The sequence below is a fragment of the Prinia subflava genome, chromosome 10, assembly GCF_021018805.1.
Source record: "Prinia subflava isolate CZ2003 ecotype Zambia chromosome 10, Cam_Psub_1.2, whole genome shotgun sequence".
In the NCBI taxonomy this organism is placed as follows: Eukaryota; Metazoa; Chordata; class Aves; order Passeriformes; family Cisticolidae; genus Prinia; species Prinia subflava.
The window spans coordinates 28,621,956-28,640,791 of record NC_086256.1 but is presented as its reverse complement, the minus strand read 5'-3'; the positions used below and the strand labels follow the sequence as shown (position 1 = coordinate 28,640,791).

General features: G+C 45.6%; 2 protein-coding genes across 2 annotated transcripts; one reads left to right on the top strand and one right to left on the bottom strand.

Annotated features, from left to right (window-relative positions):
* Nucleotides 1-2,339: 2,339 nt before the first annotated feature.
* On the bottom strand, nt 2,340-13,843 carry NUF2 (NUF2 component of NDC80 kinetochore complex). The gene is made up of 13 exons (XM_063406970.1): nt 13,649-13,843; nt 12,717-12,791; nt 11,745-11,821; nt 11,523-11,584; nt 10,550-10,647; nt 10,066-10,139; nt 8,779-8,875; nt 7,801-7,863; nt 6,988-7,125; nt 5,966-6,106; nt 4,996-5,171; nt 3,443-3,578; nt 2,340-3,219 (listed from the first exon to the last, which is right to left on the bottom strand). Exons 1-13 carry the CDS (start codon nt 13,769-13,771, stop codon nt 3,070-3,072), a joined length of 1,410 nt encoding a protein of 469 aa, XP_063263040.1. The 5' UTR covers nt 13,772-13,843; the 3' UTR covers nt 2,340-3,069.
* A 1,159-nt stretch (nt 13,844-15,002) lies between these two features.
* LRRC52 (leucine rich repeat containing 52) lies at nt 15,003-17,946 on the top strand. Its single transcript, XM_063406792.1, has 2 exons — nt 15,003-15,636; nt 17,625-17,946. The coding sequence occupies exons 1-2, from the start codon at nt 15,018-15,020 to the stop codon at nt 17,879-17,881; spliced, it is 876 nt and encodes a 291-aa protein (XP_063262862.1). The 5' UTR covers nt 15,003-15,017; the 3' UTR covers nt 17,882-17,946.
* The last annotated feature ends 890 nt before the right edge of the window (nt 17,947-18,836 follow it).

Genomic DNA, 18,836 nt, shown 5'->3' with positions numbered 1-18,836 from the left:
AGGCCTCCCCAGTTGGACTTGCAGCTTGCAAATACAGTGATTTTTTTTTTCCCCTCCAATGCCATTTCTCTTTGCAAGTACATTTTTCAGTGATTGCCTTTCTCAATATCTCTGTCCCAGCCTCCAGACTCTGCCTTTGCAGTGAGGACTGTTTAATGTGCTGCCCATTAGAAAGTCAGCTCCTGAACACCTTGCCCTCTTTTCTACCTGGGGAAAAGGGGACAAAAGCCCCATGGTAATAAAACTTTTTGGTGAAAAACAACATGGGAACTCCTGCATCTGCGACTTTCTCTTGTCACTCAATTTCCCCATTTACAGCATCTCACGAAGCAGCATTCCTTCATTAGCTTTGGAAAAAGGAATTTTGCAGGCGACAAGAATTTGGATGTTCGGCTCCAAGTTTTCTTTGGTTTTATTCCCAGGTATGTCCAGCCTTTTATTTTACTGTATTGCAGTAAGGATTGCCTTCAATGAGTCTGATGGAAACATCAAGAGAATCTTTCCAAAACGTGCCCTAGATACAAGAGACCTTAACACACGGGAGCATTTATCTGCCAGGTTCCTTTACTCTGCGCCTCACAACCTCCTGATTTACACACACCTGAGCCTTTCACACTCCCTCCTAATTCCCCTGCACAAAGAGGGAATACACTCCCAAGGCTCCATCTCCTTCCTCCGGAGTAGCTCCTGGTGTGGCAGCATCAAGGGCGATATCCTGTCAGTAAGTTTTAACTTGTAGCTTACCTGGTCCTGGCTAGTCCTAGAACACACGAGTGTCAGGCTGCAAAGCTGTCATCCTGAAGCTGAAGATTCAGCAGGTTTTCCTTTGGCTTCCTCAGCAGAGCTGTGGCAGGAATGGAACGTGAATCCAGGGCCACTCTCCGTGCCAACATCCCCACCAAGTGGCCAGCACATCACTCCCCTGCCAGCCCCTGCCACTGCCTCAGCAGCTGAAAACACAAACCTGCCTCACCTACTCTCACCCGAAACCTAAAGCAAATCTGACTTTTGAGACAGAGCTCTGTAGATCTTTCCTGCCACGCTCTGGAATAAAAGCAAAAGAGTGATACAGAGGTTTCTTTCCATCCCTTACGCTGGGAAAAAGGTGTCACAATCAACCCATTTCCCACCTCAGGCACAGAATTTAAAAAGCTTGCTTCCAGATTGTTAGTAACTCCACACATTTCAAACAAGTGTGGGCAGCCCAAGCAGTACAACGCAAACTTGCTACAAGCTTTATGTTCTATATGCAAAAAAAAAAAAAAAAAAAAAAAAAATTAAGAAATTAAACTACACTTGGAACAGTAGCTAAGGCAGAAAGATTAGAAAAAAACCCCCCACCAAACCAAACAATAAGAAAATTTTGACTAACACTGCCCTCTTGAGGGAAAGGGAGCTGTATTGCTTGGTAAAGCCTCTCTCCCTTCCCAGTTCTTCAGGCCACACTAAACTCCCCCACTGCCTTGCCATATGGTTCAAGGTGGGTAGAAGTTTTTGACAAGCAGCAGTAGGAATCAATTCACACCTAGGAATCAATTATCTCTAGATAAATCATACCTTGGTTATGTTTTATTTATAAGTATTTTAGGTACAAATAACTGTGCAAGCATAAAAACCTTTTGGAAATACAAAAACCTGGAAATCATAGCTTTTCTTCCTTCATGAATTGCAGCCTTTTATTTTACCCAACAGCTGGTGTGGCAGAATCTCTGAGAGCAGGAACTAGCTTTTTCTTTGTCCTGCAAATTCCTCATCACTGGGATACACAATCACCTCTCTAGCCTAAGAATCTTGATCTGCTGATTGGAACAATCCCCTGCAGTATCTGTTTGAAGTTTTTTGGAATCCCTTTCCCCAGAGCTGCTGCAGTGTCCAGGCTCTGGAGTGCAGCCTCCAACCAGTCTTTAGAACTCAGGGAGGAGATGCTACTGCAATATTTCCAAGTGTAGTGGTGGCACTTGGGGACAGGGTTTAGTGGTGGAGGGGACAGTGCTGGGTTAATGGCTGGACTTCATCTGAGAGGGCTTTGCCAACCTAAACAATTCTGCTACAGTGCCAAAAATAAAAAAAAAAAAAAAAAAAAAAAACCACAAAAAACTTAAAGCAAAACTTTAGAAGGGTCTGATGCCTCCATAAGATCTCCAGAAGGAACAAGCATCTGCTCTTCCTAACTGACTTGCTAGCACTGCTGGCCAGTAAAGAGATGAAGAATTAAAATTTTAAAGATGGCTTGAATCATCCACTTCCATCATAAAAGACTGATCATACCACACATTCCTACACATGTACAAAGCCAAATTTTTCAACTGAAATGTTATACCAAGTCAGTTAGAGGAGTGGAAAGACACAAGAGAAAAAAGGGTTCAATATCTTTTTATTAACTGTGTCAAAATTTACATTTTATTTTTTCCAAATAACGAAAACCACTGTGGCCATCACAAGTTAAGGTACAAAATATCAACCTATAGTTTTTAGGAGCATCCTAACACAGACTGAACACAGCTGAGGGTTCAATACCCCACAAAACAGACACAGTGAATTCAAGCACCGAGATGGAGTGTACTGTTCACTAAAATGATATTAAAATGATACTTCTGAGCGTTTATTGTTATTCTCATCATAAATACTTGTAACTGGGCATTTAGATGGATGCTACTGCTCTGTCAGGATTTCATCTTAATTGAATAATGGTGGAGCATCACCTGTTACTGACTTATCTTGAACATTCAGGCCAGACCAAGGCACCAGGTGTTCCCAGATCAAAGTCTGGAGGACAGTTCCTACCAATGCAGGGTTCTGTCTAAAATGTTGAGCAGTCTGGTGTTAGCAAGACTTGCAATATTACCACTAAAACCAGATGCTGACTGAAACAACAGAAACTGGTGGTTTCTTATCCATATCAGCAAGCTCATGGCATCAAGATTGGTCTGGAAAGTTAAACATGTGGTGACATGGTTTTGGAGAAAGGTGGATTTGCCTGGAATTATTATCCCCCCATGAAAAGCAGAAGCTCTTTAGTTCAGGTATGAGCACAAACATAATGAAAGTGGAACACAAGTGCAGAGAGGCTTAAGAACTACTTCCAGAAGACTGAAGGCTGAACAGCTCTGCCCTTATTTCTTCAACTTTTTCTGCTCTTGAGGCTGCAGAAGTCTTTACTGCCTTAAGGAGAGATTCATGGCACTTGTCCAATACAGCCTTTAAAGTGAGGTGTATTTCCTGGAAAGAGAAGATAAAGAAGGGAAAAAAAATCCATCAGCAAAGTTAAATCTTTATCAAGCACAAATGTCAAGTGAGTGGTCTGGTGGACTCAAATGATTTCACAGGTAACTCATCCATGGCTTAAGCAGCACTCACAAAACACAGAGGAGGCTGTTCAGAGGATGATTGCATTGGAATGTAAGAAGGTTCCTTTGGGTGGGGAGGGTGAAAAAATCCTCACCTTGGCTTTTGCTGCTTTTTCTTCAGCATCATCCTTCAGCTGCTCAATTTTGTCCTTCTTCTGTTTGATTTCCTTGCGAATGGCTATTACTTTGTCATACACAGCACCCCTCTTCTCCTGGACTTTGTTAAAATGTCTAAAGGGGACAGAGACAAAGTTAGTACTGAGCCTTCTGACTCATTCCAGATGAAACTGAATCCCACCATGAGCAAAGCTTGCATTTTATGAGCATAAAACCAGCAGCTTCTAGAAGCCATGATATATAAAACTTACTTTTCTCAGAAATTATTGGGATTTTTAAACTAGAACAACTTGGGTACAAGAAGTGAAACTCGTGCTCAGCAGGAGCCCATATGCACCTTCCTACCTCAAGGCAACAGTCAGGACACATTCTTTTATTCACCAGCAAAAACTCTTTTCTTCCACCAGGGTTACCTCCCTTCCCCTCTTGCTTACCAAAGCAGGGATTTTTATCACTCAAGGGAAATACCTGACACATTATAAACAGAAATTGGCAGCAAGTTTTGATGAAAAGGAGTGTTAGATTACACTGTTTTCATTCCTAAATTAAAAGCTACTTTTCACAGAATCATTTAACTTGGAAAAGACCTCTGAGATCAAGTCCAGCCTATGAACACCCCTTTTGTCACTTTGACCATGGCACTTGGTCTTTCCTTAAACACCTACAGGGGCAGCGACTCCACACCATCCTGGGCAGCCCCTTCCAAGGTCAAACCACCCTTTCTGTCCAGAAATTCCTCCCAATGTCCAACCTATTTTCCTCCCAAACAATCTCCTTTAGCTGGTACAATACACTAAGTGCCATTCTGCACACCACACAAACCTCAAGCGTGACTAAATCCTACTTGACTCTCTCAGCTGTGTGGAAGAAGCTCCCTTCCATCACAGCCAATAATGTTCCATATCCCCTTTCCTATCAATCTGTGCACAAGAAAATTGTTTTCAAATCAATTTTCTCCCTAACAGTTCAGCACTAAGCTCACAGTGAAGCCAGGACCTTCCAGGGCTGCAGTTTGGTGCTGCCTTCAGCATATGGGAAGAAGGAAGAGGGGCTGAGAGGCTTTGATCAAATGACACTTTTCCTTTTGTTTAAGAAGCATCATGTCAGGATAATGCTCCTCCGAGATGCGAGCCCCATTTCCCCATGGGTCTCGAACATCTTTGATAATGAGCAAAAGTGGCAAGGGAAATTATGAAAAATTCATGAAAGGCAAATGGGGCTTTGTTGAAGTCTGATAAGTTGGAAAATTATCCCAATGTGACATTCTCTTTAAGAAGATAAAAGAATCAAGAATAAGCATTATAAATTAAATTAGTGCTCCAATAAAAGAATCGCTGTCAAGTCACATTGCAATTATTGATTTGAGACCCCAACTCCCTGCCTGCAGCGTTACTGGTCTTCATACAGAGCTGTCCCACACTGCTCATTTTCCCCTCGCTGCTAAGCTGTGTGTTTGCAGCAGACATGAACTTTGGCAGCACATAACAAAGACATAAAGCAGCATCAGGCAGAAACATCAATGCCTCCGTACTCGAGCACGGTGCACTTGTGCTGCTCGATATCTTCACGCATCTTTTTGAGCTGTATCTCAGCTGTGGCAAGCTTCTCATGTTTCACAGTGACCGCTCTCTTTAGGGACATTTCATCTGTCTTGGCCTTTTTCAGCTCCACCTGAGCACTCTCAAGTTGGTCCTCCAGGCTTCTGGCCTAGAGTACAGGAGTACAGAAATAAATTAAATAGAAATAAATTTAACGGGAGGGAGGGGTAGAGGTTATCAAGACAGCATACCCTGTAAATGTGCTGGGATTACAACTAGCTGGGTGCTTTTTGAAGATCTGATTGCCAGCTCCTTCTCCCAGTTCACTGGTCTTTATCTGATTATAAATACATCCAAATGGACAAGACCCCATCCCTCAGGATGACTTTCAGAAGTGACTGTGACTTCTGCTATAGCTTTTTGCCAAGGGTAGCTTTAACACATGCTATACAAATATCCAAAAAGACTCCATAACATTTTTCAATTGCTCCTAACAACTGCATTCTCCCAAAACCCAGTAGCAAATAGCAAGGGACTGCATTGTGACAAACATTTCATCAGAGAATGTCTGGCTTAATAATATTAATAAAGTTAAAGGCATTTAAGATGTGACTCTTCCTGAAGTAACAATTTCTTGTTTTTAATTTCCACTCTCAAGGCAGAAGAAACTCGATTTCACTTTTCTTTTCCCATCATTTCCTACCAACAACCCCAAGACAGTTCCAACTATTTTAGGTCAGGTTTCTATGGCAACAGAGGCTTTGACTATTCAAAGTGGTCAATAGCTAGTGCATAGTACATTAGCTAGTGCCACCCAGCAAAGCAGCAGCAATGCCTTACTGACATTTTTAAGAAAGAATTTGGAAACTTAAAAATGTCATTCCTTACAGAGAAGAGGAAAGAGGGGAACATTGCTTAGACATCAAATTCTGCCTAACAGGATATAATTTAGATAATACAGACCTCTGATGATACACTGGCCAGTCTCTCCACATTTTCTCCCTGAATTTCCATCTTCTTTTGGTATAACTGCAATTCCACTTGGCATGATGGCAGAACCTCAACTACATCTCTATAACCTTCGTATTTCTCAGTAACTTCTTGCTTTAAAGAGAGAAAAGGACTATCAATAAACAGCTTTTAGAGTTCTTTTATATAGAATCAAAGCATATTGAACTTTGAACCCTCCCCTCATTGTTTAAAGACACTAGAAGTAATATTTAAGAGTTAGTGAGATGAGCTCTTCACTTTGTAAAAAAAAAAAAATTAAAAAGGCATTTATTTGGAAGCAAAGAAATAAAGATGACATACAAGTGTCTTACACAGAATTAATCAGTAATCAGCTTTTAGGCAAAAAAGCTGTACAGTGGAAAAAATTCTACACTGGCAAAACTTTGTATCTGTATGTAATACGTAAAGCTTTGTATCTGAAATTACAGCAATTGAATTTACACCTTTGGAACAAAAAAACCTTCAGAGGCAAAGTGCAAACTTCACTGATGTGTGAGCAATCACAAACCACAAAAATGAGTGGATATTATAATAAAAACAAAAAGCTAGGCGAGAACTCAGTGTTCAGCATATTAGTAAAGTAAAAAACAACCATCAGTCCCAGAAACAGTAAATGGCAACAGAAGCACTATGAAACACATGTTCCAAATCCAAGGATAATTAGGAGCTGACAAAATATTGTCTCCTCTGGAGAGCAAACAGCCAAACAGGTATAGACTCAAGAGTTCACCACCTGGATTTACAAGTGACTGCAATCTTGCTTTTCAAAAGGAAAAAAAGCCGATCAAAAAGAAACCACCACCTCTACCACAAACCTTCAATTTTCTCTGAGGCTGTGATTTCATTTCAGACTAACCACTGTCCTGCTGGTGTTTTACCATCATTCAAGAAGCAGTTCTAGATGATGACAGTCCAATAAAACATGCTTTTTCTAACAGAATACCTCCTTGTGTGCACAGAGGAAAAAATCTCACCTTAGATCTCTTCAATTTCTTAATAGTCTCTTTCATCATCTCATTGTAAGTTTTCCTTTCTTCTGGACTCTCCACGATTTTGGATTTCAGCTGCTCTTGCTCTTCTTTCAAAGTAGCCATAGACACTTTACACTCATTCTGTTAATGAGACAAACACTTTCAATATTAGTGATTAGGTGAACAAGGAGGAATTGTGTAGCAAAGTTTGCCATGATCTTAGGACTAGACAGGTCCTTTGGCGTGTAGTGATTCCTCATTAGGGAGTTCTAAAAATAAATTCTTCCAAACAGCATTAACATTCCAAATCAAAGCAATTAACAGCCCATTTTGCTTACAGAGGTGCACAAGAACAGCAGTTAACTGGTATTTTATACAAAGAATCTGCCAGCTAACCCTGGAATGGTTTGGGCTGGAAAGGACCTCAGAGATCATCTCCTTCCAAGCCTCTGCCATGGGCAGGGACATGTCCCACTGGACCAGGCTGCTCCATGCCCCATCCAGCCTGGCATTTTGCCAGCAGCTCTCTCCCTCAGGCCTCCTGACCTAGGGACACTGAGGCAGTGACTGCAGCATTCCAGAGCCAGCTCTATCACCCTGGGAGAAGAGCAACAAACTTCTGTGTGGCCCCTCAGAACCTCCTGTTCTGCCTCATCAGCGCACTCTGTGCATGCAAGGTAAACCCACAGCACCTCAGAGATCCACATTTCTGGTGACTGAATGCCAAGAATAATCTGATCCCAGAAAGAGAGATGATCTCTCAGTTGATCTGAGATGGAGGCTGCAGCCAGCTCCCACACACAGAGGTGTACTCACCAGTTTTTGGGTTCTCTCAGCAATATCTGTCTTCTTTTGAGAAGTCACTTCTTGCAAAGCTGTCTGGAAAAAAAAAAAAGGCACCAAGCTTTCACCAAGCACCTGTACAGCTGCAACCTGCCTTATCCTTCTATCCTAGATCTGTCCACAGGAGAAATCCCATTTATGCGTCCTTTGCAATACCATAACCAGCAGACAAAGCTGCAGTCTGTAAGATTTCAAAGACAGGAAAGGAGAATATTGTCACCAAAGTCACTGGCAGCACGAGGGGTGCAGCCAGCAGTGGGTAACTAGGAACAGGGATAAAAGATTGGTCATCCTTATTCTCATTGACCCTAGTAGTCACTATACCCCCACAACTTTCTTTGCCAGGGACCCTGTTCTTCAGGGGAAAATATCATTTAAGGTCCCAAATAATAGTCAAACACAAGGTTAATAATGCTAATAACAGAGACATGGCTTAACAGAACAAAAAAATCCTGACCATAGATTGTTTTCTTTCTCCCAAAGGAGCTAAAAAGGTTATCCAGAAGACCTAAGAGACAAGTTTCCACTGCTGAAGATACCCCTGCAATTAACCCTACTCTTTTTGCCAGCATTCCCTTGGCTGACCCTCCTTAGGCCTCATTTCTTGCCATGGCTCACCTCTAGCTCCAATTCTTTGAATTTAAATGGAAAACAAAGAGGAATGTCCCTGTGTTGCTGTTTGGAAGTGTGATGTGCATCTCCCAAGTCATTGCAGAAATGCATTTCAAAAAGGAGTCGGCTATACTTTTGTATTCCCCAGGTCTGATTTCAAGCACATTTCACATTCCTTACACTGAAACAAAGAGGGGTCTAACAGCATTTTGCTAAAATGGCCATTGTTTTAAATCAGAAAAGTCCCTTTCATCCACTGAGCTAGAGGGAAGGGAATAAAATCAAGAGAAGTGAGGAACCCACAGCAGCTTTTCAGAGAAGCACAGAACAAGATCCTACTTGTTTCCGACGATAGTCCTGCCTTAGCAGCTGCTCCAGCTCCCGAATGCTCTCTGTGAGCTGCTTGATTTCTGCCTCATGCTCAACTGGGACTGTGCTGAGGGAAAAATAAAGAGATTGGGCAGTTCAGCATCATTATAGTCCAGTCAGAATACAGTAGATAAAACAATCACTGTCTCCACAGAGTTTACAGGCAGTAATTTTAGTAATCAGAGCAAGACAGTCTCAAATTAATATATCTTATTTTCCTTTGTTTGTAAGATTTTGAAGTTGAAGCATAATCTAAAGAGCTATTTTGGCGAGAAGTGGCACAAACATAGAGGACCAAGTTTAAAGATCATGTTAAGTAAAGCATGAAAGTACAACACTCCTACCAATTTTGGTGGTGACTTTGATTTATGAAATTTGCATATTCCCTGTCATACAAACAGCTTATATTAGAGTAGACCTATTCCAGGTAGAGAACCTCCCTGAGCAGCACAGACCAAGAGCAGCTGTCAGAAAAAAACCCACTCTGTTTTGAAAGCCCTCTTGGAAACCAGCCATTTCTTCATCCTATTATCCACAAGCAAAAACAAAACTTAATGGTGCAAAGACACAGGCAGTAGGGCTAAATGGCCTGAGACAGAGATTGTGGCAAACATGTCAAATAACTAAAGAAGACAACTTTACTCATCTATTAAGTTAAAGATGGGCTTCCTCCAGCTGTTGAAGGGATAAAGACACATCACTTAAAAGCTAAGGGCAAAAAGTTTCAACCTAGCTCCCCACATACAAATACAGGATTCCCTCAATGCAACCATACACTGTAAAAGGATTTTTCTTTCTCTGGCAGCAGAGAATGAACACCCCCAGCTCTCTGAGCTGCCCCTCATCAGACTTGTGCTCCAGGCACTTCCCAGCTTCACTGCCGTTTTCTGGCCACACTCAGAGTCTCTCCTGCCCAGCTGGATGCAGCACTCAGGGTGTGGCCTCACCAGGGTCCAGCACAGGGGAATGGTCACTGCCCTGCTCCTGCTGACACAGGCCAGGTGCCACTGGCCTCCTTGGCCACACTGCTGCCTCCTGTTCAGCTGCTGTTAACCCAGCACCCCCAGGTCTTTCTCTGCTGGGCCACATTCCAGCCCCTCTTCCCCAAGCCTGTAGCACTGAACCCAGTTATGATGACCCAAGAATGGGGCTCTGCACCCAGACTTGTTGAGCCTCACACAAGTGGCCCACTGATCCAACCTGAACAGGAAAGGCAAGCAGTGCATCTCGCAGTGCTCTCACACTCCTCACACTCACTTCAGTTTCTCCAGCTTCAGTGCTGCCTCTCGATTCACAGCCTCCAGTTGTTGGCTTTTCTCCATAGCTGATTTCTGCAAGTTAAATATTTCATTTTAGACAAATGGGGTTTCTCTCTGGGCCTCTATTAGAGCCTTGCTCATCATTATTTCACATGAAATGTACCATCTCTGACCTACTGAGATGTTCAGAACAGAAGCTACCTACAACTGTTGCACTCAATTTTTCTCAAAACAAATCAAACTCCTTGACTTACCAGGATAAAGTATCCAATAAGTTTTTGGGGAAAAAAAAACAAAAACAGAACCCCTTTTAGTAATATCCTAAGTAATAATCAGTACCTTCCTGAATTACTTGTCTACATTTAACATTCCAATGTGTTACATAAATCCAAAGTTAAACCACAACCTTCATGCTCCTAGTTGTAGGTTAATATGAATTATACTTTCATAGGTATCTGGAATAAAACAGCACCCAGTCTTACATAGCTCAGCTGCAGCTCCAGGTAGCCCGCACGGTGGCATTCCCTGAAGTTCACAAAGTTGAGGATGCCACTCAAGAGGTGAATAGTCCTCTTTGTCTCTGAAACAGGAATTGCAAGAGCTCACTGAGCTGGTTTCCAAAAGCACTGCAATTGCTTCAAAAAAGCTGAGCCAAGCGTAATGCAGAGGAGACAGAAATTACAAAACACAATCCAAATTACTTCTTCCCCCACTCAGCTTGCAAAGATTTCAGACTGCACAAAAACTAGCACCAAGCTGGTTACCAGCTCTTAGCAGTTCTGTGTAATTTAACAAATGAATAATGGCACCTGGGAGAAAAGGCTGTTAACACACAGCCTCCCATTACAGCAGAAGCCAGGCAGAAAGAGTGTCAGTCTTGAACTACAGCTCTGAAGAGAGAACCTCTCTGTAGCTATCAGCCGAACCAAAGGCAGCAATTTGAACTGCAGGGACTTTTTAGCTTTACTCCAAGCAAACTTTCTGAAAGATGATTACAAAAGCTTTGAATGTGTTAGACAAGACAGACCCAGGAGTGAAAGAGTTCCTCAGAGCTTTTTCCAAGTTGTCTGTGTTGTGGCAGAATCACCACAATTGGGTATTGAAAGGAGTGGAGCACAAGCATCAGCATAAGAAATCCTAAAGCATTCCAGAGCTGCCAGGGTAATTTTCATCACCATTTATTATTACACTGCTATAAGTATGTCACAGCCCATCTCCAGACCAGCAGTTCAACAGATTGATAGCATTCAAAACTGCCCTCAGTTACTGGCTGGTGCCCACATAAGGAGTAAGAACTGTTCACTAGAACCAGCTTGTTTAAGGGTGAGAAGAGCAGCAGGAAGTCAAGGACACTTCTCCACATTAGATGCCCATCTGGCTATGGCCAAGGAGAAAAAGCACCTGGAATATCAAGCAGCAGCCCTGGAAACACAAGGATTACAAGGGTTTGCTTACTTGGGTTCAAAACATCAGCGATCTGAAAGTCGTTAACCAGGCACAACGGCAGCAAGCGCTCCCTGCAAGGACAACAGAACACAGCCTCAGCTGAGTCACCAGGGCTCAGGTCCTGGGACCACGGCTCACTCTTGTCCTGCAGCCATATGCTACAAAACAGATCTTGTGCTCTCATCCCAGAGCACTTGCCCAGAAGGCACAAGACTAGCATCTTCTACTTACAAGTGAATATACAGATTACAGATGGGTAGAAAGCCTTCATAGATCTGTGGGTACATTATGTCAACGTTGAGTGGCATCTGAAGAGTAAAGAGAGTCAGTGCATAAGGAGGGAATACTTAAAACAAAAATTAGACAGCATTTTCCACAGTATAAAATAATTCAAATAGATTAAAAACACTGAGGATGACCTTCACATTCACAGGGAGTGCATATTAAAGGCTGAAAAATGTCATCAAGTTAATCAGCACACTATTTTAAGGGTTAACTGTGGCTGGAAAAGACATAAAAATACAATAATAACTAAAGCAGCAACATTACAAACTCTGGAACTCAATCTAAACTCTGTTTAATTTGTTCATAACTTGTGCAGCACAAGAGTCTCTGCATCACACAGCTACCAGCAAGAAGATCCTTCTTTAAACACCCCAAAATTAACACACTCAACTGTTTCATGAAGACAGGAGGAGGATGTAGTGGCACACTGTCCCCTTTTTCTGACATTTCAAACCTCACAGCACAGCATGGCAGCTGATGTCACTGCCTGGGAAGAACAGTTACTTTGTGCACATAATACTCTTCCCTTTCAGTTTGTCCAGAAATGCCATGAGACAAAACCATTTACTCCCACTTTCAAGGACCAGTTCTTGCCCAACAGAGACAGTAGATAAATTAACTGTTAGTCAATTTAGGTATCAGCCTCTCCTCACTTTCCTCTCAGTTAATGGAGGACTGGAGATGATCAAATATCAAAAGCAATATTTACATTGCTTCCAGATCAGTCCAACCTGCCCCAGCCATGGCCAAAGGCAGGAGCCCAGTATGGATTTTGAAGGCATGGTGTCCCTCCAAAAGCTTGTCCAGGCTCTCCCGGACCTTACAGACATTTCTGGCACCCTCAGCATCCCAAAGAACAGGTAAGTCCTATATTCTTTTCCTTTCACACCCCATCACCCCTGCCACAGGCGGCCCTACCATGAAGGCATGCTCCAGTCGGATCCCACACACTTTCTGCAGGATTCTCAGGTAAATCAGGTGTAAAACGTCAAGCTGCAGGAAGAGAGGACATGAATCAGTATTCCACATGTTTGATGACTCAGGGCTCCCGGAGCAGGCCATGAAAGCATTCAGCTTACAACACATGAAGGCTGATTTCACTGAGCCACCACGACAAGCAAGTTTCACTTTCCAACATTTTGCAGTTCAAGTATTACTGGCTGATAATTCAATTTTAAGGGACAACAGTCAGCTCGGGCAATTCCAGCCCTGAATGTGTATACCAGGCATTGGCTTTCATTATACTGCGGCTGGCTGAGCAGTTTCCAAACCAAGCAATGCCAAAAACCTAAAAACATCACAGAAATTATAATGCTGTAGCAACAAGTGCCCTTCGTTAGACTACTAAAATGAAGAGGAAAAAAAATCACAATCCAAACAACTTTTCATCTATAGCACTAATCCATGATTTTGCTTCTTAAAAACCATCTAAACAAGCAGGGCCAGGCTCAAACACAAGCAGTAACAGCACTCAGAGGCATCAATTCCACTTTAAAGCCACTTTTCTTCCACCGAGGGCACTCATTAACACTAAATACTCAGAGTGATGAAAGGGGGTGAAGCAGGGAGGGGCTTAAAAGCAGGACTTGGCCTAAAAGCACTAAATGAATCTGGCAAAATGTTGGAACTAGACGCCTCTTGGGGCTATTTTTACCCAGTCTCCACAGAACTGGGGAAGACAGGCCGGGTGCCGCGGGTGACACCACCGCAGCGAGGAGAGCCCCGAGCCTCCTCCCAGCCCAGCCCAACCCCGTCCCACCCAGCCCCGCGGTTACTCGGGCCGGGGCGGCGCGTCCGTCCCACACGGGAGCGAGCGGGGCCCGGAGCCGCCCCGCGCCCGCCTCACGCACCCTGGGATTGTCGAACAAGTCGCCCTTGACCAGGTTCCGGGCCTCGGCGCCCTCCAGGACGTGCGAGCGGAGGTGGCCGATGATCTCGTCAGTGGTGTAGCGGGGGAAGGTCATGGCCTCCATGGCGGCGGCGGCGGCGGCGGCGGGGACACAACGGCGGCACCGGCGCGCGCCCGCTGCTTGAATGCGCCGCACCCCGCCCCCGCCCCCTCATTGTCCAATCAGAGGTCGTGTCGTCATTGGGGGCGGGTCCTTGCGCGTTCCCGCGCTCTCCTGGCCTATCCGCGGCGGCGCTGTCGCGGTGGGCGTGGTTTAGCGCGCCCCGCCCTGCCGCGGCCGTTGGCCATGAGGGGAAGGGCGGGGGTGGGGTGCCTGCGTCCCTTGGGTTCCGTCAGGGGCGGCTGTCACGGTCTCGGAGAGAGTCATAAAATCCCTGGAAGGAGCATTAAAGCTTACCTAGTTTTCCCCCTGCCATAGGCAGGCATATCTTCCATTATCCCAGTTTGCTCCAAGCCCTGTCCAACCTGGCCTGGAACGCTTCCAGGGATCCACACACTGTATCTGGGCAAACCTGTACCTCATCACCTTCTCAGGGGAGAGTTTCTCCCTAACATCCACTCTAAGCCTGCCCTCTGTCAGTTTAAAGCCATTCCCCCTTGTTCTTTCATTACCTGTCCATGTAATGAATCACTCTTCCTCTTTTCCTAAAACCCTTCAGATGAGTTTTCCCCAGAATCTTCTCCAGGCTGCACAGCCCCAACTCAGCCTGAGCAACTCAGAGTTGCTCCAGCCCTCTGAACATCTTCATGGCCCCTCTGGACCCGCTCCAACATCTCCATATCTTGTCCCGAGATCCTCAGACCTGCACACTCCAGATGGGATAAAACCTCCTGGCTCCTGAAAGGATACAATGGCAGCCCAGCCATTGCCTAACCAGTACCACCTCCTGCACTGTGACACCATTTCTGACAAAATTTGGGCCGTTCACACTCTCCCCACAAAGTTCCCATGCTCCCGTGCCACGCACAGCTTTCCGCGTCTGCACTCAGCTGGAAGCAGGTCAGCAAGGTCACAGCAGTGTCCCCGAAAACAGGCGGCTTCTGCAAGCCACTGACATCACGGAGGTGTCACCTGGCACCGAGTGTGAGACAGAGACGCTCCAGCCACTGTTCCGCACTTGCCGATGTAAAAGCCGGGCTCGGTTTCCAGCTGGGCACTCCGCCAAGGGCTCAGGTGAGCCACGGACACAAAGTGCTTCCCGACAGCCTTGCAGCCAGACACCTCCTGGGCATGGCTGGCAGGGCAGTGCAGCTTCCATAGGGCTGCCTGCAGTCCACAAAGGGCTAAGCTGCCTGGAAGGTGTCAAATCATGTCTCCTTCAGGCAGACCATGGTCCTTGGGCCTTGTGGTTTTTTTGGGGATGGCATCAGAGGGAATCAACTGCCCGAGCAAGTGTAGCTGTCAGTACCTGGAGGTGAACTGCACCGGGCAGCAGTTGCAGGATTTCCCTGTGGACATCCCTCTGGACACCAGGCAGCTGATTCTGGCAGCAAACAACGTCTCGTACCTGCCGGCAGTGGAACTGAGCTTCCTGGCTGATTTGGTCTATCTGGACTGCAGAAAGAACCTCTTGGGGGATGACCTGGATTTCACTTTCATTGGTGTGGCCAAGCTTGTCTATCTGGACCTCAGCTTCAACAACCTCACACAGGTCACCTTCAGCACCTTCTCCCACCTCCTCAGCCTGGTGGTGTTGAAGATCTCAGACAATCCCAACCTTGTGGCCATCGAGAAGGATGCTTTTGCCAACAACACCTGGCTAAGGCACCTGGATGTGAGCCGGACAGGCTTAACCTTCCTGGACACCAGCACTGTCCGGGACTTGCCCAGCCTGAGGCTTCTGGGGCTCAGTGACAACCTGTGGCACTGCAACTGTTCCTTTTTGGACTTCGTCACCTGGATGATGGAGAGCGATGTGCATTTTCCAGGTGAGGGCTGTGTGAGCACACCCCTGCTGGAACAGAGAGAGCCCTCTGCTCTCTTTCCCAAAAATTCACTTCATGGGGCTATGCCACTGCATGTCAACTGTGGGTGCCATTTTCTGCTGCCACACAAACCAGGGGTGGGAGCAGCTGTGTTACACACGCTCCACACATGAAGAGTCCCACTCATTCAGATCCCCAGGGAGACACAGTCTGTAGCTGGGACATTGCTGCTTCCCTAAAACACCTGGATCCAGCCTCAGGTGTCCCTGTCCCTGCGCAGCACCCCATGGATGCAGCACCAAGAACATGGAGCCCAACACGGCTCCAGGGAGATGTGCACTGGGAAAATCATTGCTCTGAATTTCCTGCCTTGTCTCCACCCCAAAATCAGCTGTTGCCCATCATATTGAGAGATTCTGTAACTGGGCCTTGGAGAGGCTGAGGCAGGATAATCATCAGTTCCCTTTCCCATAAAAACACTGGTCCCAAGGGTGATGTTTTTCTTTGCAGCTGCAGCACGTGGACTTGGTTTTTCCAAAGTGGAAAGAGACACAGCACAGCACACATGAACAAGGAGAGCTTTGGTTTCAGTAATGCAGAGCACAATGGTGAGAGAGAAGCTGCAGGAGAGAAATTGTTTGAGAAAGGCTGTCCAGTGAATAAGAAAGGGACACAAAAGAGCCCAAGGGGAAAAAAGAGAAGGGCAATTGGAAGCTGGTGGTAGGAGAGAACTGAATTAAAGACATCTCAGTGTCTTTATTAGATGTAGTAAGCTCCTTATAGACAATAAAGGTGGGGTTTTTTCCACATACAGGCAATTATGGAACAGTGGAATAAAGTACAGCTCTCAGCAGTGAGATTGGAGATAACCCACTGAACCCTGCAAAAGGAGAATAAAGCTCATTGCAGGCTGTTGGGGAGGGGAGGAGTAGCAGCCTTAAACTGAGGGTTTTTTCCGGCCAAAGGGATACAGGGACAAAGCCCTGGAATCTGCTGCAAGCAGAGCTCAGCCTGGCCTTTAGAAAGGCTCCTGACGTTCAGAAATGTCTGCGCCCCAGAGTTCTGAGCTCAGCCTGGGGGCTGACACAAAGCTGCCCAAGTTTGCATGGATTTGGGTAACAGATGATAAAAGATCTCCAATTTTACTCAGGACCAGGAGCAAGATCAGCATGAACAACATCACCCAGTCATATACAATACGGTATAATGCAATAAAATACCTTGTTCCCCTCCACCACTCACATTCCATCCCATGCACTGAGCAGTTCCCAGCCTGTGGCTCCCTCTCCCTCAGGCTCTTCCATCCTGTCCGTCAAGCAGTGCCCAGCCTGTGCCCACCACAGTGACTGTGTCTGTGGGGTTCAAAACCCACAGAGGAAGGAGAGGCACCACATTCATGCTTCACTAACTTGAAAGGGAGCAGGCAGTATCTGTTTTATCACTGCAGATATTGCAATATGACAGGGTATGTTGTTATTTCAGTGGAACTGAATCACTGATGGGTTGCCTCTGCTTCCCTCACAGAGCAGGTAAGGCTGTGCCTGACTGCAAAACACCCTCGTTGTCAAATGCACAGCAGCCTCATTATTCCAGCATAATTTAGGCTGTATCACTTCAGAAGGTATTTGAGATTTAAAACAACAACAAGCACAGGTGCTCTTGTATGAAGATGAAAGTGCTCAATCAGCAGAGATGAGCAGGGTAGGGACAGCAGTTTGCCACAGTGGCATAATCCAGCGGGCAATATTATCCTATGGAACCAACACTGCAAAAAACATTCTGGCAACCTGGGAGTTGTGGTTTGGCAAGGGTTTAGCATAGGTTTGGCACGAGTTTGGCTGTCAGATTTTACTCAAGCCATATGGGGGGGGGGGAGGAGTGAAGTCTGCAGCTATTTTTCAGGCTTTTAGCAATAACTTTTCCACCAGGACTCCTATTCATTAAATTATGATACAGGCTAGAGAGTCCTGCTTCTGCTCATCTCTCTGCAGATGCTGACAACATCACCTGCTACACCCCAGCAGGCCTGCGTGCCCTGAGGATGCCGGCAGCAGAGGCACAGCTGCGTTTCAGCTGCCTGACCCAGCTGTACAAGCAGGATTATGTCTTTCTGGGCCTCGTTGGCTTCTGCATATTCCTTGCTGGCACCATGGCAGCCTGGCTGGCAGGCGTCTGTGCTGTCATCTACGAGGCCCATGCCTCAAAGGGGGAGGAAGAGGAGGAGGAGGAGGAAGACACAGCCACTTAGGATCAGCCCTTCTGAACTCCCATTGTGGGAACCAAAGGCAGGCCCTTCCTGCCTGATTTCCCATGTTGTCCCACCCTAGATTTTTTTTTTTTTTTAAGTGAAATAAAATTGCAAGAGAAGGAAGTATCTGTGCTCCAGTTTCACTTGCTGTTCTATACCCAATCTTCTGCCACTGGGATTTGGGATTCTGGCAAAATATTCATTTTGAGGAGCTGTGAGAGGTAAGCACAGTGCCAGGCATTTCCACTTCCATCCTACCTTGAGACCACAGAACAGCAGGGACATAAGGACTGGCTTGAAAAGGTACTGAAATACAGGAAAGGTCCTGGTACTGTGCTGTAGCCAAGGAGGTCACCAGGCCCTTCCTGGCCAGAAAACCTAGCAGGGCTTACTGGGATCAGCCTACATAGCTGGAGCCCCAGGGAATCACTGGATTGCTAAAGCCCCAGAGAATCCAAGAATTTCTTGCTGTGGAAAGGCAAAGAGACTAAAACCAGGAGTTTTATGAACCCAGGATCCCACTGGTTCTTCCTTTCTTTCCCATTACACTGGTGACAGCAAAAGAACCCTCAGTGCTCCTGCAGTGCAGCCAGACCGCCTGTGCCCCCACACAGAACTGGAAAGTCCAGCTCTGCTTTTGTGTCACATAACCCTAAAACTGGAATGTTTTATAAAGTAAAAATATCGCTTACACACTCTCCAAATATTCTTGGAAACGAGTTTTGTGTCCATACCGAAGTGTCAGAGTTACATCTACAGGGAGATTTAAGATCCTTGTTACCACCAGCGCTGGGCATTGCCAAGTATCTGCTTACATGACCTAGCACATCAACTCCGACACTGCAGGGTCTGGTGAGACAACAGGGGAAACCAGGAGGTTTCAGCAAGCACGGGGTGAATTACCCAACTTAGGGCCATTAAACTGTAGATGCGAATCAAAGCTGAGAGCTCTTAG

What these genes read in the sequence shown, in the direction of transcription:
- LRRC52 (XM_063406792.1), top strand. Translation starts at nt 15,018, where the DNA reads ATGTCTCCTTCAGGCAGACCATGGTCCTTGGGCCTTGTGGTTTTTTTG. An exon ending in GAGCGATGTGCATTTTCCAG is followed by an intron (nt 15,637 to 17,624) that starts GTGAGGGCTGTG and finishes ATCTCTCTGCAG; the next exon opens with ATGCTGACAACATCACCTGC.
- NUF2 (XM_063406970.1), bottom strand. Translation starts at nt 13,771, where the DNA reads ATGGAGGCCATGACCTTCCCCCGCTACACCACTGACGAGATCATCGGC. An exon ending in CTGAAGCTGGAGAAACTGAA is followed by an intron (nt 8,876 to 10,065) that starts GTGAGTGTGAGG and finishes TTTTTCCCTCAG; the next exon opens with CACAGTCCCAGTTGAGCATG. An exon ending in AAAAAGCAGCAAAAGCCAAG is followed by an intron (nt 3,220 to 3,442) that starts GTGAGGATTTTT and finishes TTCTCTTTCCAG; the next exon opens with GAAATACACCTCACTTTAAA.